Here is a 26,120-nt window from a genome sequence, read left to right on the forward strand (position 1 = left end):
ACGGAACGGACCGTTTCAATAGTGTATATGTGTATAGTTTGAATTGTGTTTGATGGGGTAGTGTGAATATTCAAGGAGAAACAGTCACAAAACAAAGTTACATTGTTTGTTTACATAGTTTGCAAGTTGTAATGACGGCAACTTTATATGTTTTTCTTTAATCACTATTGTATACAACACAGGTATACAAAAATAAATTACAGTAATGGAAGTACACAGGTGAACTTATCCATATAAAGGATGTCTTCCAGCTAACCTTCTTCTTTCTTTATATTTACTTGACTAACGAAATTTGTTTTAATATTTTTCAGAAAGATGTCTACAAAAAGGGATTTTAAAGTATTTTTAGAGAAGATATCAGCCGGGGCAAAATTTACGAAATTCAACTACACATCAGCGGAAATATTCACCGTTCTCTTAAAATGTAAGGTAGAAGAGGGTGACGCAGAGCATTACAACAACTATGCAAAAGAATGGATAAGAAAATTCTCCGCCTTCACCAATACTACATGGATTGTACACAACTGTTTTCTAAATTTGAAACGGCTGGTGTACAGGAAAACTTTCTGGTGCCATCGGTCAAATCAAAATAAATCTAAAAACTCAGAACGAACAAAGAATCTAAACTGCAGAGCCAAAATCGACTTCAAAATAAAGATTATGAATAGAAATACTACAAGAAAAGATTTAGATTTGAAAATGGGTCTAAATATGAATATTAGCGTCGATTTTAACCATAGTCACTTAATACGCGACCCGGAGTGTCTGAGCCAGTTGAAAACTTCTAGTCAAGCTGATTCTGCATTCTACGAATATTTTAATGACGGCTACACGCCTTCGATGGCTAAATGTTACCATGAACTGCTCCTGACAGAGCAAAATGGACCAGATAGTGGAATTATCGAGAATGCAAGCGTGAATCCTACTCTTCGACACATCGTATACATATTTCAAAAGAAAAGGACTCGTAAAACGATAGATACCAATGATGTGATTAATAGAAAAATTGAGAGTTTACAGAAAAGTGGTCATATGGTTAAATACGATATGAGCAATCAATTTGCGGTTATTATTACCCCGCTGATGGGGCGAGTTGTAACAGAATTTAATATTGAAAGTGTATTAATAGATGTAACACCGATACATTCTGGGCCTTTTGTAATGATGGTTTACGTGCCTACACCACTCGGTTCGCTGCCTATTGCATGTGTTATATTCAATGACAGAAACCTAGGTATCTATGAACAGATATTTTTGGCTATATCATTAGTTATAGAGACAGGTTTCGATAAAAGCTTTGAGCCTAAATTAGTTTCTTTCGGAAATACATTTATAAAGGAAGCTTTAACTTCGATGTTTCCAAGAATAATAGTAAAACCGGATAGATTTGAGATTTGTAGAGAATTCTGGGAGTTTATTTGCGATGATGGCAGTAAAGTAGAAAAAAATAAACGGCATGAAATTATGCAATTGTTCAAATCTTTAATTTATGCCGATAATATAGAAGAAGCTATTACAATCCATTATAGTTTAGTAAACAATGATATAATGCAACCATTTTTGCAAAAAATGGAATCCGTCTGGCAAGATTGGGAGCAATGGATGGGGGTGAAAGACTTCAACGGGAAACATATTGAAGCAACTATAATATTTATAAAAGAGTTCTTCATACAGAAATGTAAGTCGTTTAATTTTTGTGTGATGATGGACATCGTTACTAAAATTCTAGAGAGTCATTTTCAGAAAATGATAATTGCTTATATAAACAATGAAGTTGTTACTTTGCATACAAAGTTCCTATCAAAACTTGAGCTTTCTTCAGAATCTATACACAAAGTGGGACCTAATGATTATACAGTGACTTGTGATGGAAATACCACTTATAATTTGAATACAGATTCTATTTGCTGTGATTGTAAAGTAGGTGTGAAAGGACGAATATGTGAACATTTAACAAGCGTACTGAATACTATAAACTACAAATACAATAACGCTAGCTATGCCATAGATACTGATGTCGTTTATAAAATAGCTGGTGAGGTCAATAAATTAAAAGTTGAAAATGATGATACGGAAGAAATAGAAGATTGTGAGATGCCTTTTGACACAACTGACAGACCTGTGTCAGCTTCATCAAAAGAAAGTGACATTTCCGAAATAAAGCAAGAAATAGATCCATTAGAAGCCAATTACTGCATAGAAAATGTTGTAACATTAGATTTAAAAGCACAGTACGAAGCAACAATGAAGACATTGAATGACGAGTTTAGAAGACTGAACAGATTGTTTAGAGATAACCCAAACAAAGCTAACATGGAGACGATGGCGCGGTTAGCTAAAGAGTTGGCTAAAATAACACCGGTGGAAGAGTTGGATTTTTCCAATATGTTTGTCCAAATGAACTGAATATGTTGAGTTCGCAGGGTTTGTTGTTATTGAATTATAAAATGATATCAGAGCTAAATAAACGATATTAAGAACTAATTACGTTTTACTCTATTATCATTAAACTGGAAGAAAAAAAACTTTAGATTTTAAGTCTTTTGCAAACGATTCAGATGCCTTTATCAGCGTAGCTAGATTCAACTGATAATGAATATAATGATACATAGAGTAGGACATCACTATAACCTAATCTCGTTGCAATAAGGTCACAAACGTGCAGTTACCCATGTCTAACCATGATAAATAGACACTTCAGTGTGTGCACTTGACGACATACATCATTGACCAAGCAAGCGCTAAGCGTCTCCGTCTCAGCTTGGCCAAAAATGCTTCCGTACGCGCCGTTCTTACCTATAAGTCGCATTTCTCAACTGATTCTCGTGAAATTTGGTAAGCAGTAGGCCTACCACATGATTGGCTAGGCCTACTACTACTATATAGACGGTAGACTATCCGTCTTTATCTATGTTAAAGAGGGAAGGGTAGTCTATCTCGCCGCGAGATACTGTCGCACCTATCATGTGCTAGCCCGGCAGGTACGACAATAATTTTTTCATCGATTCAGTTCTAGTAAATTTGGCAAAATTAGTCACAGAGCTACTACTATATACTCACTTGGCGGTGGAGACGAAGTCGCTGAGCTCTCCGTCGTCCCTCTCCAGCTGGTCCAGGGTTCGAGCCTCGCCCGTGCTCTGCAAGCCGATCACGACGCACTTGCCGCACTTGACGGCCTCTCGCGCTGTTACCACTGCGTGATGCACCTATAGAAAACATCATATAATTTATAAACTAAGCTTGCATAAGCTATGTAAGCTATACACAAATTAATCTAGGAGCATAGAATAATATTAGTAGAGCAAATGGTACTCTACTAAACGTAGCTTTTATAAGCTATGTGGACTGCTACGATTGTAAATAGGTTTTGTACTTGTTACTATACTGGCACTTAAGATGATTTGACAATAAACGTCAGTCAGCAATAAACCGGCTTTCAATTACTACATTGGCGACGAGGATTTCGGATTTTATTTGTGTTTTCAGTTAATATATCGTGCTAGTTAGTACTTCAAAATGCCCTTCGGGAAGTTAGAACCGTTTGACTTACTCTACCTTCCATCTTGATTGGTATTAGTAGATTATATATTTTTTCTACTCCAGCACTTAAATGTGTCAATTAAATGACTGACAGTGATATCTAAAGCAATGTCATTTGAATGCTTTGTCTATAGGCTCATAAGATGACTGCTAGCAGTCATCTTATGAGTATAATACAACTGCTTTATTTTTTTTAAAGATACAAGTTCCGATCATCTTGATTGAAAGAGGTATGTTTTCATTTACAATAATAACTCTTTTTTTTTTTAAATAATAACTCATTTTTTTTTAAATAATAACTCAATTTTTTTTAAATAATAACTCTTTTTTTTTAATAATAACTCTTTTTTTTTAATAATAACTTTTTTTTTTTTCTTTTCTTTTTTTTTTTTGCTGCAGCTGTCATAGAAAAAGTAATGTATGCAACAGCTCATAATTGGTTCTTAAAATTCTCGGGTCTTTTTTTACAAAACTCGACTACGTCTCGTTTTGTAACTTCGACCCTTGAATTTTAAGAACCCTTATTATATCACTGTTGCATAAACTACTATATCAATATACACAAAATAATCTAGGAGCATAGAATAATATTAGTAGGGCAAAAAGTGCAATGAAAACTCTTCTTCAGAGTTCTTTAGCTGGTTTGTCCTTGTTTAACCCCGGGCAGGTTTAACTCAACTCCCAACGAAACGATATCGGTCTGCGAAAAATTATCCGATCTGATATCCGGTCCCTTGACGTATTTAACACATTCATTGCCGAAATCTATCGGGTATTTTATGATTTCGTTCCCAGGCCGGAGTACGAGTACTACAGGTTTATGACGAAATTGTTGTGGCCTGGTGCGGCTGTCTTGTTTGGCTGGGTGGCAATGAATGTGTTCAAGAATCAAAAACGTGTGAGACGTAGCCGTAGATTTAAAGTACTAACATTTCGTTATACATAAAAAAAAACTGAAGATACCTTGGCGGCGATACACAGGTACTTGAAGAACCTCTGATGCGCCGACCAGAACTGTCCCCACATCGTCTTCTTCATGCGAGCTTCTGCGTCGATGAGCTCTGCTGCCTCCGTGAACCGCTGCATGGCTTCCACCCACTACGACAAAACATATTACTTGTTACTTTCTTTAAAAAACACAGACAAAAGTGACTTTATCCTCTAGCCGCCCAGAGACCTATAAAAAGGTCTCCTGTGCCATTCTAATTTGAACATTGTGTTGACAGAATAAAATTTCATTTTGCTTAGCAAGGTTTGACGTATGGGCGTCTAGAGACTCTAGAGGATGGACTTATTACATTGCTGGTTATGGAAAAGAAAAGAACGATTTCTGCATGTTTATGGCAGTAACGCCTCACGGATAACCGACATTGGCACTTGCTTTTGAACGGCGCGAAGGCTCTATTCCACGAATGTCGCAGTTCTAACGAAACAAATTGATCAACAATACTCGCCGATGACACAAGCACCGTAAGTTAACCCGTCAGAACCCGGACATTTATAACTATATATCCAAAGAGAAGTCTGTACAATAGAGAGTCACTGTCATCACGGTAAATTATGAAGCCACAGTCCTGCCATCTTTCAACAGAAGATTAAAACTGTTAGAACGCCATTCCTTCGATCCTTATTCTTTCACTGATATGTGTAAATTTTTGTTAAATGTCAAAAATTAACGCATCTACTCGACAGTAGGCCAAAGATAAGGCGCCATCGCTCGAAAAGATTGCACCATACCTTTGGCCTAGTCTTTCAAATTTACACATATCGGTAAAAGAATAAGGATCAAAGTCAAATGTCGTTCTAACAGTTTTAATCTTCTGTCGAAAGAGGGCAGTAAATTTACTGTGGCTATATAATTTACTTTGACAATCCGCCTCTATTTAAAATTCTCTTTGCTATAACTTATAACAACGATATAAGATTAAACACTGGCACCAAGGGGTTTAAACCCTTTTGACGATTTATGTCCTCAAGCACAAAAGCCTCAGCTATGAAAAAGCGCTGGTGGCCTAGCGGTAAGAGCGTGCGACTTGCAATCCGGAAGTCGCGGGTTCGAACCCCGGCTCGTACCAATGAGTTTTTCGGAACTTATGTACGATATATCATTTGATATTTACCAGTCGCTTTTCGGTGAAGGGAAACATCGTGAGGAAACCGGACTAATCCCAATACGGGCCTAGTTTACCCTCTGGGTTGGAAGGTCAGATGGCAGTCGCTTTCGTAAAACCACGCCAATTACTGGGATTAGTTGCCAAGCGGACCCCAGGCCCCCATGAGCCGTGGCAAAATGCCGGGACAACGCGAGGAAGAGGAAGAAGAGTTTGACAATCATCGACAACTTTAAGCGTTTTTTAGGGTTCCGTACCCAGAGGGTAAAAACGGGACCCTATAACTAAGACTTCGCTGTCCGTCCGTCCGTCCGTCTGTCACCAGGCTGTATCTCACGAACCGTGATAGTTAGACAGTTGAAATTTTCACAGATGATGTATTTCTGTTGCCGCTATAACAACAAATACTAAAAACAGAATAAAATAAAGATTTAAGTGGGGTTCCCATACAACAAACGTGATTTTTGACCGAAGTTAAGCAACGTCGGGCGGGGTCAGTACTTGGATGGGTGACCGTTTTTTTGCTTGTTTTTTGTTGATGGCGCGGAACCCTCCGTGCGCGAGTCCGACTCGCACTTGGCCGGTTTTTCTTTTCCTGTTTAACGCCCCAAAAGGTCTTGTAAGTGTAACTCCGACAGCACTCACCAGCGCGACAGACTTGTCGTAAGTCTCCCGGAAGGCGTCGGACAGCGGTACCTCTTCTATCTTGAACGAGACGCCGTGGAACGAGAGCTGCCGGGCGATGTACATGCCCCGGAGCTTCATGTCCATGGCTACTATTTCCATGGCGCCGACACCCCTGCGAACACGATTTAATATTTATTCAAATGTTAAAATCAGGGATGTAAACTCATAACGATACAAAAAATTTATAACGTTATAACATTACAGTACAGATTTTCCTACTACCACAGATAAGGAAGTTCTCATAGTAAAATTGGTTGTAATAAAGCTGGTCATTTCCTACGGTTTCTGAACGCATTATAGAGCACTAATGACATGTGTGTAGATAATAGTACATTATTGTCGAGGTTCGGAAGTAGCTACTTGCAGGCTGAGGATTCGTTTTAAACGGACGACCTTGGGAGTCCGTTTAATTGAATCAGAAGCCAGCAAGTAGCCTTCCAGCCGAGTCATATATAGTGCTTTTCTCAAAAATGGTGCAAGAAATAGAAATATTTTACAGAAGCAACGTTCTAATTTTCACAGAATAAAGTAAAACCATTAAAATATTTGCTTGTCGCCTTTACAAAAAAAAGACGTGTATTTTTCTGCTGAAAATACGCCAACGTATTTGAGACACCTAAATAGTCGCGGTACCAACATGATAATAATAAGTGCTGATCATCTGTTTGGCTATTGAATGGACCTATGCCTTCATTTGATATGGCCATTTAAAGTTTTTAAAAGTTTGGAACTCATTAAATAATGGTATTTGTATGCAACATTGCAGTCCCGAAATCGAGACTGCAATGTTTTTAACTTTTTAATTTTTTGAATGACCATAAATTACGCACTTCGCAACCTATTTTTTAACCGGCAACGTTGACTTTGATTTGTTATAAAACAAAGATGCAAAATACAATGAAGTGAGATGCCTTTTTGTAGGCCTCTGGGCGGCTAGGTTCGATTCACTCGGAAAGGGAGGGGATCAGGAGCGCTTATTTCTAGACATTTACCTTTTTTCTACAGCGTATACAACGCGAGCCTTGGGGAGTTTGTTTTGGAATTATGAACCTAATGTATATACTTACAGAGTTAAATTTGCTTTGTTTCTATTGCTTAAGGGTCTTACCTCTTTTCTACTGCGTTGATAAAGTCCATGAACGTAGGGAAGGGTGTTCCCTCCCCCCATATCCCAAGCCGCACCATGTACGCCATGTTCCTAGGTTCAGACGCTCCCGTGGCCGAAGCGTATACAACGCGAGCCTTGGGGAGTTTGTTTTGGAATTATGAACCTAATGTATATAATAACAGAGTTAAATTTGCTTTGTTTCTACTGTTTAAGGGTCTTACCTCTTTTCTACTGCGTTGATAAAGTCCATGAACGTAGGGAAGGGTGTTCCCTCCCCCAATATCCCAAGCCGCACCATGTACGCCATGTTCCTAGGTTCAGACGCTCCCGTGGCCGAAGCGTATACAACGCGAGCTTTGGGGAGTTTGTTTTGGAGTTTTGAACCTAATGTATATACTTACAGAGTTAAATTTGCTTTGTTTCTACTGTTTAAGGGTCTTACCTCTTTTCTACTGCGTTGATAAAGTCCATAAACGTAGGGAAGGGTGTTCCCTCCCCCCATATCCCAAGCCGCACCATGTACGCCATGTTCCTAGGTTCAGACGCTCCCGTGGCCGAAGCGTATACAACGCGAGCCTTGGGGAGTTTGTTTTGGAATTATGAACCTAATGTATATAATAACAGAGTTAAATTTGCTTTGTTTCTACTGTTTAAGGGTCTTACCTCTTTTCTACTGCGTTGATAAAGTCCATGAACGTAGGGAAGGGTGTTCCCTCCCCCAATATCCCAAGCCGCACCATGTACGCCATGTTCCTAGGTTCAGACGCTCCCGTGGCCGAAGCGTATACAACGCGAGCTTTGGGGAGTTTGTTTTGGAGTTTTGAACCTAATGTATATACTTACAGAGTTAAATTTGCTTTGTTTCTACTGTTTAAGGGTCTTACCTCTTTTCTACTGCGTTGATAAAGTCCATAAACGTAGGGAAGGGTGTTCCCTCCCCCCATATCCCAAGCCGCACCATGTACGCCATGTTCCTAGGTTCAGACGCTCTCGTGGCCGAAGCGTATACAACGCGAGCCTTGGGGAGTTTGTTTTGGAATTATAAACCTAATGTATATACTTACAGGGTTAAATTTCCTTTGTTTCGACTGTTTAAGGGTCTTACCTCTTTTCTACTGCGTTGATAAAGTCCATAAACGTAGGGAAGGGTGTTCCCTCCCCCCATATCCCAAGCCGCACCATGTACGCCATGTTCCTAGGTTCAGACGCTCCCGTGGCCGAAGCGTATACAACGCGGGCCTTGGGGAGTTTGTTTTGTAGCTCTAGGGCGGTAAGGCCGGTCTTTGTGGCCTTGCCCGAGCCGACGGGGCAGAGGTTCTTCGCTTTGTGGCATTCGTCGAATACGATCTGATTTGATGATGTAAGGTTATAAGGAACACTTACAAGGAAGTAATTTTAAAATGTCTCTGTGTAACGTTAATTATAATTACCCTTTTCCAGGCCACACCAATATACAAGGTTTTCCCGAAAAACCCAAATATATTCCAATTAAGCTTTGATGATCATTTGAAGACATGTCACATTTCCCGAAAGTGTAATCTAATTAGAACCTTAAATCGGAATTCTAAAGTTGAAATTCTATTGGCGCTTATGTGGTCGATAAATCGTACTATGCCTGGAATAAGATTTTATCTACACACATGTCATTAGTGCTCTATAATGCGTTCAGAAACCATAGGAAATGACAAGCTTTATTACAACCAATTTTACTATGAGAACTTTCTTATCTGTGGTAGTAGGAAAATTTGTACTTTAATGTACATAACGTTATAGATTTTTGTAAGGTTATGAGTTTACATTTGGAACAGCAGTTAAAACTCAAGTGGGTCTCTATTCTAGTAGTATCCATAGATATTAAAACAGTTATCGATACGAAACGTCAATTTAGTATGTTTTTTTAATATAAACCGCACGATATTTGATCTCGAGTGACATGAGAATAGGGACTTCATTCTTTTGTCTAGGAATTAAAAAAAAACTACGGATGTGTGACATGCGTGAAAAAAGTTTTCATTCACCGCCATTTGACGTACAGTTTATCTTTTAGTTAGTTTTTTAGATAAAGTAGTGTATGTAACTGTACATAATTAGGCATTAAAACACTCGTGTGATCCTTTTAAGAAACTCACTAACGTTCGTTTCTTAAACCCACACTCGTATCTTAATGCCTCTCATTATGTAGCAGTCACATAAACTACTATTAACTGTTTTATATTGTGTTTGTAAAAAAGACTTCTAAAAATTCTCACTGTTCAATGAAATTCAGTTTTAAAATGTCATTTTAGAAGTTTTTGTATGAGTTTGCTCATTTTCTAACCATCCAACTGCATTATACTACACTCGATGTATTTCCAAAAGGATACGCATCCGTCGAAGTCCTCCCCGCACCACTGCAGCAGCTGCTTCAGCCTCGTCCTGTACTTGGTCGTGTTGGACTGCGTCTCGCCGATCAGCGCCGAATACGTGCAGAACACCACGCCCTTTTTCACGTTGCCGTTCACCGCCGACGAGATCTTTGCGTATTTCAACTGGGGACACAAAATAGTACATTATTGTCGAGGTTCGGAAGTAGCTACTTGCTGGCTGAGGATTCGTTTTAAACGGACGACCTTGGGAGTCCGTTTAATTGAATCCGAAGCCAGCAAGTAGCCTTCCAGCCGAGTCATATATAGTGCTTTTCTCAAAAATGGTGCAAGAAATAGAAATATTTTACAGAACTTACAGAAGCAACGTTCTAATTTTCACAGAAAAATACAACCATTAAAAAAATTTGCTTGCCGCCTTTAAAAAAAAATAGAAGTGTATTTTTCTGCTGAAAATACGCCAACCTATTTGAGACACCTAAATAATCGCGGTACCAACATTTAGCCTGTAACAGACGATCGCACCGCACCGCGACCTTGGAGCGGCGCACCCATAAGTGAGAGCGAGAAACAGATATCTTTCTCCCTCTCACTTATGGGTGAAACAAATATCTCTTTCTCGCTTTCACTTATGGGTGAAACAGATATCTCTTTCTCGCTCTCACTTATGGGTGCGACGCTCCAAGGTCGCGGTGCGGTGCGATAGTCTGTTATAGGCTTTATAATAATAAGTGCTGATCATCTGTTTGGCTGTTTAAGGGACCTATGCCTTCATTTGATATGGCCATTTAAAGTTTTAAAAAGTTTGGAACTCGTTAAATAATGGAATTTGTATGCGACATTGCAGTCCCGAAATCGAGACTGCAATGTTTTTAACTTTTTAATTTTTTGAATGACCATAAACTACGCACTTCGCGACCTATTTTTTAACCGGCAACGTCGACTTTGCCGTCCATTTTTGAGAAAAATATCATTATCATCGCGTTGTCTCTGCATCCACGGCTCATGGGAGCCTGGGGCGTGGGCACTAATTTTTAGGGTTCCGTAACCAAAGGGTAAAAACGGGACCCTATTACTAAGACTCCGATGTCCGTCCGTCCGTCCGTCCGTCTGTCACCAGGCTGTATCTCACGAACCGTGATAGCTAGACAGTTGAAATTTTCACAGATGATGTATTTCTGTTGCCGCTATAACAACAAATACTAAAAACAGAATAAAATAAAGATTTCAGTGGGGCTCCCATACAACAAACGTGAATTTTGACCGAAGTTAAGCAACGTCGGGCGGGGTCAGTACTTGGATGGGTGACCGTTTTTTTGCTTGTTTTGCTCTATTTTTCGTTGATGGTGCGGAACCCTTCGTGCGCGAGTCTGACTCGCACTTGACCGGTTTTCTTTAAATTGTTTAATAGAAACTATAAAGCCATGAATCTAGTATATCTGGATCAGGCATGAGGAGTGGGGGGAAATGACCCAACGGGATAGTCTTATGCATCTTTCAATAGGAGTAGCAGCGAAAGCGCTATTATTGTTTGTCCTTGTCACACAGTCTCACATTTTTATTAATTCCCCACCGTAAATTTAGTATGGATTGTGGTCGGCAACAAATAAATTCGACCAATCATAGTGTCGCATTGCCACCAGTCTCCTGGCCGTAGTGGCAGGGAGATGGGATAGTGCATTAGTTGGGCACTGGACCTCCCAAAATCTTAGTTTAGGTACTAACATAGTAATTTAGGTCTATTTGTAAGTTTGTAACACTATGTTTTGTAGAATATGGATTCAATCGTCCGAAATAAATGTTTTATTTTATTTTATTGCATATCTTTTGTCCCTCACGGACGCACGCGTATAGCACATCTATTAGGATCCTACCATCTATGTATAATGGTGAATCAACCTTTTCTTGTCACTCGTTGCCATGGTTACGTTCTCCTGGGTCACTCTTTAAAACCTGATTTTTAGGCATTTAAATTCATTTTTTGTGCTTCTTATAAACCCTGTCCATTGAGGGTCATCTACCAACCGTGTCAGAAGAAGGTGGTGTACAATGTCTTCTAACAAACTATGCTACTATTGTCTCTTGGCTGACCGGACAGAATAACAACAAGAAATAGTTGATCCACCCATAAAGCACATTTAACACCCCTGGTTGACGTAGACCGTGCGCCTGTTTGCCACCGACATGTATATATATATATATATATATATATATATAGCTGCCTTAGTAGCACGGTCGCATTTTTATCATTTATCACCATGCCTGTCACGTTCTAACAAGTACGTAAGTGCGAAAGTGACGGGCTTAGTGATAGTGGATAAAAATGGAACCGTGCTGAGCCCGCTGGTCAACCAAATCTTGTCAGTAAAAAAAGGCGCGAAATTCAAATTTTCTATGGGACGATATCTCTTCGCGTCTACATTTTTCAAATTTGCCGCCTTTTTCTACTGTCAAGATCTGGTTGACCAAGTATATATACATATATTGACCTTATTGAGTGGGTGAACTTCGAGCTTCCCCGCCCCGATGTCCCTGAGGTCCCTCTCCGCGTCGTACTTGAGGTCGTTGGAGACGGACACCCAGATGGCGCGCTTGCGCCCCTTCAGGTAGTTCTCGAAGATTATGCCGGCGATCGTTCGACCTTTGCCCACACCAGCGCCGTCACCTGACAACATAATTCATTTAAGTATAGTTTGTAGCTTTCTAGTAGAGCCCGAAGGCTTATCCTATTGTCTATTGTTCAGTAAAACCGCACGTGCTACTTACCTGCAAAAAAGGGTCCTAATTATTCTATTTGGCACCTGAGCGCGGGCTAGTCCAACGCTCAAAAAACCAGTGTAGGTGCGCTCTCCGATAACGCGCCTTTGTTACGCATCTCGATGACACATTTTAGACTGGTTCTGTAGCGTTCGACTCGCCGGCACTCAGTAACCGAAGTACCGATTTTTTATGCAGGTGGTTGTGGCACGTGGCACGAGCGGTTTTACTTAACAATAGACAATAGGATTAGCCTTCGGGCTCTATTAGAAAGCTACAAACTATAATAGATCTTAATTGTCTCCGGTTACCGCGATAGTTACTCATGAAATAAAACTATTAAAACGGATTATATCGCGTATATTGAATTTATACTACATCCCGACGTTTCGAATCCTTTAAACTAACTAACTTTAAAGGGTTCGAAACGTCGGGATGTAGTTCATGTAGAAATTCAATATACCAAATATCAACATTTATTCAGCAAATAGGCCACAAGGGCACTTTTACACGTCAATATGGAATTTACATACAGCAAAAAAAAAAACACATCAATAATTATAAAATACAACTAAGCCGTAAATATCAAATCAAACTAACATAGAGATGTATAAAGCCTCTAAATGTCGAATTACAAAAAACGCAATAACAATAGTATTGAAAAAAAAACCACAAAGATACAAAAACTATAATCTAACGCGATATAATCCGTTTTACTAGTTTTATTTCATAATAGATGTTAATATAAAAAAATCAGTACTACTTACCCAATACATCACTATGAAAAACTTTCAGTACTATACAACTTTAGACTCTCAGAAAGGCAGACATTGCTTTAAATGTAATCGATCGGCATAAAACTTTCATTGTTAGCTGCAGTCATTATCTTCCTCGAACCTGGAGTCCGCTTGATAACTAACCCCAAGACTTGGCGTAGGCATTAGTTTTTACGAAAGCGACTGCCATCAGACCTTCCAACCCAGAGGGTAAACTATACCTTATTGGGATTAGTCCGGTTTCCTCACGGTGTTTTACTCCACCGAAAAGCGACTGGTAAATATCAAATGATATTTCGTACATATAAGTTCCGAAAAACTCATTGGTACGAGCCGGGGTTTGAACCCGTGACCTCCGGATTGAAAGTCGCAGCTGCTGTAGACTATGCTTACAATATTTAGGTAGATAAAAACGAAGCAATTCACACAACTTTCATCACCGTTTCTTACCTATAAGGAAACCGGCCCTCGTGCCGTCCGGCAGCGTGTGTTCGTGCGCTTGCGCCGCGTACACCACAGCCTCCAACTGCAGCGCGGATAGCAACCCGTTCCTAATATGGGCGATAACTATTGATTAATTGGTTTATTTGGAATGATCTGGAATAGGAATTACATTTCAAATAACGGCTCGGCCACTACATCACGTCTACATAGCGGCAGCAGCGAGCGGCGAATGTTGTGTTATAATGTGACGATGTAGTTACTACACTTATATCGACCGGGATATGAACCGCGATTACCTTTTGTATTGTTTTCGAGCCCCCGATATTACCGATGAGGGTAGACCGAGCGCGGTCTACACAACTTTGACACCCGCCCGCTATCTTCAGTTACCCGTGAACAAGTTGCATGTAACTGCGTCGAAATATCGGGAGCTCGAAAACAACACAAAAGGTAATCACGGTTCATATCCCGGTCGATATAAGTCTAGTGAAACTAACCGTGAATCATTCAAAACTGTCGATGTAGTTACTATACTGGATCAACCAAATCTTGTCAGTAGTAAAAGGCGGCAAATTTGAAAAATCGCGGGTTAGCAACACTGTGCTCGAATAATTCCAAAATCGCGTGTCATCTGTGTGTTATCTGTGGAATGTGGATCGTGAATGACAGCCATCATCTTATTGTTTACATTCTGAATCGTTTCTATTTCAAGAGAAATTTTTGCTGTCACCATTAAATACGAAGATCATGCATGACCTCAAGCAAAGCTAAGGTGCCTACAATGTACAATCACACTCGTTGACGGTAAACATTACTAAAATTTGAGGTTATGATAATTCACTCGAACTGACGTATGAAGGGCGGAAAAATAAACAGTTTTGGTTCGATGTACATTGCTGCTTTTCTTAGCGCAATTCTGCTCTTTGAGTGTTACATGGCGTTATCCTACTTTAATTTGCAGTACATTGCTACTGACAAGATTTACTTGACGCACTATAGTTCGTAAGATTTCAGTATTTCTTTGTCCGTGGATAGTAAATGTAATGTTGTAAATACCGTATCGTCTCGTCGGGTAAGCTGAGGCTGTAGTGCACGTCGATGGGCTCCACGGAGGAGAGGGAGGCCGTCTCTACGACCGGGTCGGGGTGCTTGCGGCCCAGTTTCACTGGGCATCAACATTAATAAGTACCCAAACTTTGCCAAGAAGTGGGAGAATCTTTAAGTATCACGAAAGAACAAAAAACCTATCTATAGGATAACCTTACGAAAATCCTGAAAAGTTAACGGTATCAGTTTTATGACTAATGATAATATGACAAACAATAAATTATGACTTAAAACATTATGGGAAACAAAGGGACCCCTTGTGAAATAAAATCGAAATCTCCAAGCGCTATTTCGTATTTTTTGCAGAAATCCTAAATTATAACTCATAACAACAATAACGCTATATCTGGACAGACTGCTTAGCAAGTGACAATGTAAAGATCACGACATACAAAACGTAGCACTTTCCGTGCAGACATTATGCCGATGAAGTCAAAAACTTACGTTTAGTAGGCATGTAGTCGGCGTACGTCTCTGCCACGCCCATTTCTTCATCATCCACCTCCTCTTCGTCGCCGTGCATCTGCGTTAACAAAAAATATACGTATTAAATATACCTAATAAGAAAGAGTCACTCATGTATTTTAAGTCGAAAAACGCTCTACATGTTTTACTCCGTACCGAGGAGTGTCATCAGGTGTCTCACGGAAGTTTTGTTCTTGAAAAATACACCATTCACAGATACAGTAAGTGACACTCGATTATTTTGGCATTAATGAGAATTTTGAACGAAAACAAACTTAACTTGAAATTTTAAGCTTTTGACCGCCAAGAACATAAACTGACGTGCTCGGCTACATCCCAATATCAACCTTTGTGCATTGGAACAAGGTTCACGATAACCCGCTGCACAAGATATGCGCAGCGTTTAAAGGGTTAACTAAAAGCATATCTATATTCTGGTCACGGCACCAACTTATCAATCTACTCTCAACACGTTTTGTCATAACTCATAATCATAATTGTTTATTGCAGCCATGGTATTACAAGATGTTCTTATGTTAGTTAGTACATACATGGACCCTACTAGGGCGTGGCAACATTTTAAAACCATAATTAATCTAAGTATAACTAAGTTGCACACAAACATAAGATAAAAAATAGCATAATATATAACATATTACAGAACACGAGTATAACATAATATTTCCAACAATACGCATAAAAATTAAAACAATTAAACAGTCTTAAACTAGAGCTTGAGCTAGTTAGCTCATGCCCATGCTAATTATTAGGTAAGATTTTAATTTACGAGCATAGCGCTCCACCCGACGTGCGGCAAAACAAGGCGAGGCGTCAACACAACCCGCTCTTAGTGCATGAAAATAAATCCCGAAACACGTGAAGCAGGTATGAGTGCATGCCCCGGACGCCCGTTAGTTTCCTCGACTTTCTACAAAGACGAATGGTATGGTTTTGTCTTAAAGAGAATTTAAAATCGAACAGGTACTTTAAAATATAGACACTTACCTTGTCTTGCGGAAAGAGGCCAGCTTTAGGCCCCCAATTTGGTGTGGCGAGCTGTGCAAACTGTCCTAGCATGCCTGCCAAAGGCCCACCCATTCCCGACGCCAATATCTGATTCAGGTTCTGAAGCAAGTACGAGTTCATCCCCGGTATGCCCGCCATTTCCACTGCAAGTGAAATTATAGTTAGTTGTATGAATGGATTAGTGGTTGTGAATTTTACAAGGACCAAAAAGTGATGTTCTACCATCTTTGATTTGTATCGCTCGGCGTATTGAGCCGTTTGAGCGGTTTACAAAAGGATGGATGCTTTTCTTTGATTTTTCAGAATTTCTGGAGGATTAAACCCATATTCTATTCTATTCTATTCTAGAGTCTGGCTAATGAAAGTTGAGCCTGAGATTTATTTAAAACTTTTTATATGGCAACTTTTTTTCCTATCAAATAAGCTGTCATTTAATTTCATAGTAATTTTATTGCCAGGTGCGGTTTTTATTGAAATTCCCGCGTTATCTCAGGCTCAACTTTCATTAGCCAGACTCTATTCTATTCAGATTTAATTCCATCAATAAATAATCCAATTTGTTTAAAACCATACAAAAAGGTTACTGTCTCACTATAAAAATCTACCTATGACTGCAGTCAATTTTTTTTATTTAATATCCAGCTAACATTCTTATGAATACAAGGGAAGTATTCACTCAGATGCAGTGGAGTGGATGGAGAGCGAAATAATAAATATTTGGTCCGTGTAAAATCCCATGAAGTAATAGATAAAAGCATAACATAAGGAAGCTGAACTAAATACTACACATGTCACTGCTAAATAAATAAACTAAACACATTAAACTAGGAAAATAACAGAACCTACGAAAATAAACACAACCATAGAGAAGATAGAAAACAAAAATATTCAAATTACATTCAATGCAAAAAATAATAAATAGGAAATTTCAAAAAAATCTTGCAGTGTTTTAGTTGCTTTCATGTTCCTGTTTATGGCATTATCGGTTATTTTGTATTGGTCAAAGACTTCTACCGAATTGAAATGATTTGGAATAACTATAACATTGACACTAAAAGCTGACAGGAAAGTAAAAGCGGCTAAAACACACAAATAACTACCCAGCTACTTCAAACAATCACATTCGTAATTCAAGTAGAAGATACTGTAATTCAAGTAGAAGAGCCCATTGCTTTGCTTTACGTCTTCCGAATAAAGTTCACGAATAAGTTAACTATATGGAACTTTATAGCCCAATATATCACTGGAGATTCGCCATCAGATATGTCGGAACGGTCAAGGTGCTCAAAATATCTGAACATGCATTTAGAGATAACCTATTTAGTAACTCATTTGTTAGCCGGGTCCACACAGAGCGAGCATACGCACGAGGCAATTGCCTCGCGCACAAAACGGCCAGTGTAGACGTACCTCGCCCGAGGCAATGCGGCCGAGGCACGTCTACACTGACCGACTGACCGTTTTGTGCGCGAGAAAATTGCCTCATGCTCGCTTTGTGTAGACCCGGCTGTTTACAATTTCATAATAAAATGTCTCATATCTGCTTCTTGGTATCTTTCTATATGAGCATGGGGTAAGACGTAAAATTCACAACGAAATCTTTGTCACACTCATATTCGGCTCATGACACAAATGCATGCGGTCATCATGTACATATTCTATAGATTATGTCATCTACAAAATAATGCTAAATACAAATAGTCTCTAACAAAAAACTACTTCAAAATCTGATCCGCCACAAGATTTCCACGAAAATATTAAGTACTACTTTATTTTTCAAGTCAGTTTTTTTTTAAGTTGCACAGTTTTGACAACTAAATGGCGATGCACGGCGCTACGAGTTTTGTTGCATTATTTTCCAACTTTAACGCGCAAATCGTGGTTTTTTATCAAATTTGTCTTCGTTTCTACAGTTCGGTTACCCCGAAATTCGAAATTTTAAGAGCTAAATCCTAAAAGCAACATCCTTATTGCCATGTGTGGACATTATGTTTTGTGCAATAAGCTTTACGAATTATGTGGAACACGGTACAGGGTCCATCTCTATCACTCTTGCATTAGACTAGTTACAGGGACACAAATAGACAATTTTCGAATGTAGATGTTCGTGGTAACCGACCAGGTCAGTAAGAAAACTAAGAAATACTACAAGAGAAAGGATTTACTCTAAGATTAGCTATTTTAAAAGTCGCATTCGTAAATTATGATACTTTATTTCATACTTACATATCCGGGGATCAAATCCGGACAAGTCTTTGAAAAACGATATAAACCCAGGTTATTATGGCAATGTGACTCTGTTGTCAATAAGGTCGAATTATAATTGATTCTTCATAGCAATAGTGCCTTATTGACAACCGAAAATAAGTACAAACAGCAATGTTCTTATTTGTCCATCGGTAGACCTTATGCCTTTTGTAATAAGGTTTACGAACTACCAGTTAACAGTGTGGGCGATGGTACGCTTCTATTTGAAAAAGGTTCTATTACTTCCATAATTTTCTTTATACATATAAGAAACTCGGATTTTTTTAAATTCATACTGGTAAGTACAAGAAATAGTGGAAATCTTATGGTGGCTGTCAACGTCATAACCATCTGCACACTGCAAAGGTCACACATACCTACATTGAATTAGGTACCTATAATAATACATTCCTCGTATTCATAATTTTTTTTTTGATAAACGAAAACAGAACTGTTCTTACTATAGGTAAACCAGAACTTTGGGAGTATTGTCAAGAGGGCGCTCGTTTTGAATTTTATATAGCAACAATTTGTATAGTGGGGACAATGGAAATTGCCAGATGATTTTTGTTTTATTCCGACAACTTTAATAAGTGCGAAGTTTGATGTTTGGATATTTCTTCGGTTTTTACGCTTAAATAGCTGACTCGATTTAGATAAAATGAATAGCGTAAAGTCAATAAGTAACGCAAGAGTTAGGTATAAGTAAGAATTTATATAGATAATTTTACAAATAAAATTATTTAACGTACCAAATATGTTCTAATCAGCATAGTTGAAATCGGGATCTAAATATTCTTCAGTCATCAAGGAATTTGACTCGTTCTCAACATTATACTCAAAATCGGGATCTAAATATTCTTCAGTCATTAAGACATCAACCAAATCGTGACGACCTGACTATAGTGACATTTGTCTATAAGTTTGAAACTTACCCGTCAATTCAGATGCTAATTTCGTTATGTTTTCTAATGGAAGAAATTTCTCTCCCGCACGTTTTTTTTCCAATAAATAACTATATACACTATTTACAACTTTTTTCTCTGTAAAATCTAAAACTTTCGGCATGATTATTGCAGTCTAATAATAATTCACACGAAACTAGACAAAGCAATGTTTACATTGTCAATATTGACAACTATCATAGAGGGTAGATGTTGTCTATTATTAAAATTGTTGCCATTGCTAGAAATTAGTACCAACAAATTTCCGTAACATGGCGCACCCTCAATAGATCCTGGTTCACCTATACACCCCTTTGGAAATCATCACTAACTTCTCACACCAATTTCGTTATACGCCATTCGTAACAGGCAATGCGCAAACGATTCGTAGACGGCGTGCGATTTTGCGCATTTCTTATATCCAGACGGTTCTTTTATAGACCAATTCTAAAAAACCACGAAGCCCCGCACGCGGGCCCTATCCACAGATAGTGCATAATTATTTTCCCACGAAAACGTACGAACGCGTCTTGCTATTTCGGTCAGTCTCGGTACAAAAAGGACTGAGGTTGACTGAAGTAGCATGACAAATACGAAGGAAAACAATGCACTACATACTACATCTGTACCAATTAGATTGAGGGTAAATTTGCAGATACATAGCGATAATGGCGTGCGATTTTACGCATTTTCCATATATGGGCGGTCTTTTTATAGACAAATCTAAAAACCACGAAGCCCCGCACGCGGGCCCTATCTACCAATTAGATTGAGGGTAAATGTGCAGACGTATGACGTTGACAGTACTAGTTATGCGCTGGTACTCACTCTGCGCGAGCAGCGAGGCGGCGCTGTACGCGGCCGAGGAGCCCGCCGCGAAGGGCGACGGCGCGGCAGCTATCCACAACCAATCATCATTAGGATGAAGAAGATGTCTCACGACAACGCGTCTCCGTCACGTCTCGCTAACCGTAAATGGGCCCACAGATTACCAGTTCGTCGGATGATATCAGCCTGTCAGTTAGAACAAAAAGTTGACAGTTCCGAACAACTGTTACTCAGTGGGCCCCTTTGGAGATATTATGCGGGCTGTACCCACTCGTCGAGACACTCCGAAACAAGCCGAGAACGAGTGTGTACATGCTGCTCCCTTCTGGTCTCGCTCTTCCTCGTCTCGCGCTTCTCCGATTGGATCGGAGCGGTGCCCAGACCCTCGGCGAGACACTCTCGACGAGTGTATACAGCCAGCATTAGAGTTTAACGCGCCTATTTACAATCTTTTAGAAATGTCTCGTTTTTGCTAAAGTGTCATTCTATGGAACTTGCTATGTAAACAGACCGCCATATTGAAACTGTCAAAAAATATGAATTTAGTAGTGACTTTTGTTTACATAGCTAACTATACTATAACTATATAAGTAAGTTCCATAGAATGACACTTTACCGCGATAAAGATTTTTGGAGATGATCAACTTGCGTATATATACAATACAGATGTTTACGCCACTTGAAAATTACTCCAGGCGGAGACGCAGTGTCACGAGCATACCGAATATACTTACGTATAAAAAATAGTTTACATTAAATATTAATATTAATTATTTTTTACTTTACATCTTTTCATATCTATGTTTTGTCCTATTTGGCTATTCACCTGGCTCACGAGCGAGTGTAGACTTTAGATTTATTTTCTTTTAACATGCCAAAGTGGACATTCAATTTATTTACAGTCGCCATCAGATATATCGGGGCGGCTTAGGCGCTCACAAATATCTGAACACCCCTCTATTGTCACGGCGTTAGAGTGCGTGTTCGGATATTGTGAACACTTTGGCCGCTCCGATATATATGATGGCGACTGTTCAACACACCTCCATAACCACTCTGTAAACCTAAAAGATAATTATATCAAGGTCACGGCGAAATTAATGGGAATCCCAACTAAAAAAATAGACTAGAAATGCACAGTAAAAACAACCATGAATCTAAACATTTAAGGTTGGTTATCCTTTAATTTGGACGTTTTTGTTGACTCGTTCTGTTTGGCATATCACCGGAAATGCGATGGAAATACCGATAAAAGAGATAATATGACATCATAATTAATTTCGGACTGCCGATTTAAAATCGTGACCTACGCAATCATAGGTACAGGTTGATTCAATAAAGCTGGGACAAATGGAATGAACGAGGCTTTCATTGTGTGAGTGACACCTTTTTCTTTTTTTTTGCGAGGAGGCTTGGAAGGCGATATCCTCCTTCAGTGACGAAATAATGAGTGACACCTGTATCCGAATACGAACAGAGCCACCATTTTATTAATGTGACAGACACAGCTATTTTCATTCAATCATTCATTCCATTCATGCCAGCTCTTGTGAATTGACCTGTATTTAGAGACAGAAATAGTCTTTCTTTCTTTACACTTGGGCCATTGAAGGTCTATGGCTCATGAATATTTTACATTGCCAAGCAAATCTGTTTTTTTTTTTCAGACAATAAACAGAGACTATGACATTCATTTTATGTGTGTGCCCCTATAACGTTTTGCCTCTACGAAGCATTTATTTCCGCTACATACCGGGAAACTCATGCTATTGGCTACAACTGTAGCTCAGCGGTGAATGTGTTAAAGTGGAAACAACTTACCACCGCCGCGAGGCAAGGTGCCGAGGTTGATGGGCTTGGACAAGGAACTGGCCGATATCTTGATCGGCTTTACCTGGTTGGCCACCTGACCAAACGCTACTCCTGACGCGGCTGTGGACAAAAACATGTTTTACAAGTCGCCTTACCACCACGGAAGACCAGCGCTATAGCATATATATTATGTTAGAGCATATGCTGAGTGGTGTCCATTTGTAGCCTCTATAGCAGCATCAATACTACGATTATTATTGCATGTTAGTTTAAGCTACTAATAGTTTTAACTGTTTAGTCTATAAGATCTTCTTTCTTAAATTTATATGTGTGGTGCTGTATGTAGATGGTTTTTGCAATAAACGTTTTTCTATTCTATATTCTATTCTATTCCTTACCATAATTGCTTTAGCAATGCCAATCTGATATACTCGATAACGTCTGCGCACAGACAATCCAACCTCTAGACATAGGATAGTCGCGCTACCCCCTCTGCCACACATACGGTAGCGTTACTCCATCTTCGAGTCAATCCCGTGCCGTGATTGGTCCGTGTCTTTGAACGGACCAATCACGGCACGGGATTCGCTCACCTTGTCCCCCCGCACCCCCGTATTTTTGGCAGCATCGGTTTCATGAAAGAATTGGCCTAAGCTCAGTCTAGAGGTTGGATTGTCAGTGCGTCTGCGTAACTTGCTTTCTATACATCGTACACGCATATTAGTAGTAGTTTCTAAATAGATGCTACTTGCTAGTGCTAAAAATGTTAAAACAGAGGGGAAAATTCTCATGTTTTTTGGTAATAACTCGAAAACCATGCAACTTTTACTGAGGTCATGTTCTTCTTCAGTCGGTCCCTCAATACTGAGGATTGTGACATCATGTCCTTCTGTTGAAAACCAGGTTCCTCCTTAGGGTTCTGTTCCCCGCCAAGCGCATGGCCTCGTGCAGTTTTAATTGCATAGGTGCCGTAATTTGAGAACATGTTAGGCTGGTTAGGTTCCTCTTGAGTTGACCTACCTCCGGTGTCACTGACGCGGTAGTTCTGGGACACCCTGTATATCTACATGAGAATAACAGCGCCCTCTTGACAATGGTCATATATTTCTGGTTAGGCTATAAGTGTAACTTACCAGCTAACGGATTTGTAGTAGCTCTGACTGTGACCGGCATCGGTGCCGCTGTGGCTTTGGGTTTGTTCCCCAGCTGAGCTGCGGCTGCCAGTGTTTTGCCGCCACCTGCAGAACAATATATTACTCTTTACTGAGTTAAAATACTAATATCTGGGTGACCGAGCTTCACTCGGAAAACATATAAAAACTCGAAAATGCGCGTTTTCCCAGAGATAAGACCTAGCTAGATCGATTTTTCGCCCCCGAAAACCCCCATATAGCAAATTTCATCGAAATCGTTAGAGCCGTTTCCGAGATCCCCGAAATATATATATAAATAAATAAATAAATATATAAATAAACAAGAATTGCTCGTTTAAAGGTATTAGATTTATAACAATATGTACAAACTTCATGGACTGCTATAAAAAAACCGGCCAAGTGCGAGTCGGACTCGCGCACGGAGGGTTCCGCACCATCAACAAAAAAATAGAGCATAACAAGAAAACAAACGGTCACCCATCCAAGTACTGACCCAGCCCGACGTTGCTTAACTTCGGTCAAAAATCACGTTTGTTGTATGGGAGCCCCACTTAAATCTTTATTTTATTCTGTTTTTAGTATTTGTTGTTATAGCGGCAACAGAAATACATCATCTGTGAAAATTTCAACTGTCTAGCTATCACGGTTCGTGAGATACAGCCTGGTGACAGACGGACGGACGGACAGCGGAGTCTTAGCAATAAATGATTTACTCTCCCCACAGTAATAAAAGGGTGTACTTTCGTTTGGAACAAATGCCTTTCGCCAAATTTCATTTCCCAACAAACTTATCGCAATAGTTTCATTTCCTAAAGGAACCTTTAGCAAAGTTACACTTCGCATATAATTTATTTGGTCAAATTATCATTTGGCATGATTTTACTTTGTCAAATGTTATTAGGACAAAAACTTATTTAGCAAAAATCTCTATTTGAACCTAAATTTGTTCTGTTAGAATTTTGAATTTATATAATATTTCTACTCAGAATCAGTGTAGCTTTCTCCATTCCTACTGAGACAAATATCCCTAAGTTTTTGGTGCATTTGTATGAAATTTTGGGGACACTTTTTTTCTCATATTAACACCATGCATTATTTTGGGACATGTAAGTTATGCTTAATGATATAATGATACATTTGACTAAATAATACTTGGTAAAATGAAACTTGTCCAAGTAATTATTTGCTAAACAATAACTTGCCAAAAAAGACTATTGCGAACTGAAAAATTGTGATAAGTTGTTTTGCCAAACATTTTTTTGGGAAACATAGTTTGGGATGTGATACTTTGGGAAACGTTTTTGGCCCATTCATTAGTAAACCTAATAAAAGTGAAAAACATGACAAGGTTAAATATTTCAAAGTCAAGGTCTTATTAGATTTTTCATAACCCACTGACCAATACACAACAGTCACATTTTTCTAATATGATATGAATCTCACCTGGGACTTCCAAGTTATCTGGGTCTTCATCATCATCAAAGTCCGAGTCATCAGACGGTGTGGGTGGATTGTCTTCATCATCCCCATATGCTGCCCGTTTAGACTAAAAAAAACAACAGTATTATTTTCATTTTCCATAGCATGCTCATTGTGCAATAAGACCATGGTCCCCTTTAAAAAGAAAAAAAAAATGCAACAATGAAAAAATCTCTGGCCATGGGAATGACAGGTATGACAAAGAAACCAAAACATTCATTTTTCTATTTCTGGCTTCATATAATACTGTAGTTTGATTGCATAACCGATAACAATTGTTTACACCGCAATTTTATAGGTTTTATGCGTTTTCATCACAATTTTATGTTGCAAATTTGACATCAATCTCTTACATGCTTTTTAGTGACATTGCAAGAAAACATGTTTCTTTAAATTCACATGCACAGTATTCTGGTGGTCTTCTGCACTTAATAAGCAGAGATATCCGGTCTTTATTAATAATTGATGAGCTACTGAGCACTAAACATCGATCCCGCACGCTCTAACCGCATTGTTCGACTATCCTCTGCATAGGCTAAGTGCAGCTAACAAGACCTATTCTAACGCTATACCTAGAACTTTCCAAGAAAATCAATACAGCCACACCCAAGCTTGCATAATTAAGATCCCAAATCTCCTAAGACATCCCAGGAGTTGGTCAAAAACATCCCAGAACAAGAAACATGTGATATGTTCTTCACCTGATGACAGTTTTTTTTGGTTAGAATGTTGAAAACAAAGAAAAAAAAGGCAAAAAATACACTTTTGGCTCTTGTCTGATAAAAAATTGTAATTTAACTATCCGTATTTATCATTAAAACTGGCAAATTTTGAATGATAATTACTGTAAACACATTTTTCAAGAGACTCAACTTCGTAAAAAAGTATCAAAACAAAAAACTATCATTACCATTTTTATAGAAGAACCAGCTTTTTCAGCGCACTTTTCAAATAATTATTTGTTGAAAAATAACACATAAGCTTCTAATGTTCACTTTTGTATCACATACACGCGAAATTATTGCGATAAAGTGATTCGTAACTGAATAATGAAAAAATCAGACGTCCCGTCGGCGGTCAATGCTTCCGCCATATTAAATAAAAGAAAAAAAAAGTAAGCAGAAAAATTATGTTCGGATACTATTATGAAGGTAACGCAGGAGGTAATGATATGACGAATTGATTCAAAAATCTTCTTGTGCATTCCATGTAATACTGTGATACACAGATATTTAGTAAAAGTTGTAAAATGTAAATTTAATTGAGAAAAAT

At 38.9% G+C, this 26,120-nt stretch overlaps 1 protein-coding gene across 1 annotated transcript in view; it reads right to left on the reverse strand.

Moving 5' to 3' along the window:
- The window catches only part of LOC134656829 (protein strawberry notch), a 53,245-nt gene extending 27,248 nt beyond the window's left edge, over positions 1 to 25,997 (reverse strand). Inside the window, exons 1-15 of the mRNA XM_063512357.1 lie at positions 25,759 to 25,997; positions 24,813 to 24,915; positions 23,349 to 23,453; positions 22,225 to 22,335; positions 20,404 to 20,472; positions 16,364 to 16,527; positions 15,338 to 15,416; positions 14,843 to 14,951; positions 13,793 to 13,893; positions 12,299 to 12,474; positions 9,810 to 9,974; positions 8,552 to 8,793; positions 6,297 to 6,450; positions 4,504 to 4,638; positions 3,061 to 3,206 (exon numbers count right to left, since the gene is read on the reverse strand). Of these exons, the coding sequence (XP_063368427.1) occupies positions 3,061 to 3,206; positions 4,504 to 4,638; positions 6,297 to 6,450; positions 8,552 to 8,793; positions 9,810 to 9,974; positions 12,299 to 12,474; positions 13,793 to 13,893; positions 14,843 to 14,951; positions 15,338 to 15,416; positions 16,364 to 16,527; positions 20,404 to 20,472; positions 22,225 to 22,335; positions 23,349 to 23,453; positions 24,813 to 24,915; positions 25,759 to 25,761 (1,862 nt within the window). The 5' untranslated portion in view covers positions 25,762 to 25,997. The remainder of the gene's footprint in view (positions 1 to 3,060; positions 3,207 to 4,503; positions 4,639 to 6,296; positions 6,451 to 8,551; positions 8,794 to 9,809; positions 9,975 to 12,298; positions 12,475 to 13,792; positions 13,894 to 14,842; positions 14,952 to 15,337; positions 15,417 to 16,363; positions 16,528 to 20,403; positions 20,473 to 22,224; positions 22,336 to 23,348; positions 23,454 to 24,812; positions 24,916 to 25,758) is intronic.
- Positions 25,998 to 26,120: the final 123 nt, after the last annotated feature.

This window comes from Cydia amplana, chromosome 19, assembly GCF_948474715.1.
Source record: "Cydia amplana chromosome 19, ilCydAmpl1.1, whole genome shotgun sequence".
Taxonomy (NCBI): domain Eukaryota; kingdom Metazoa; phylum Arthropoda; class Insecta; order Lepidoptera; family Tortricidae; genus Cydia; species Cydia amplana.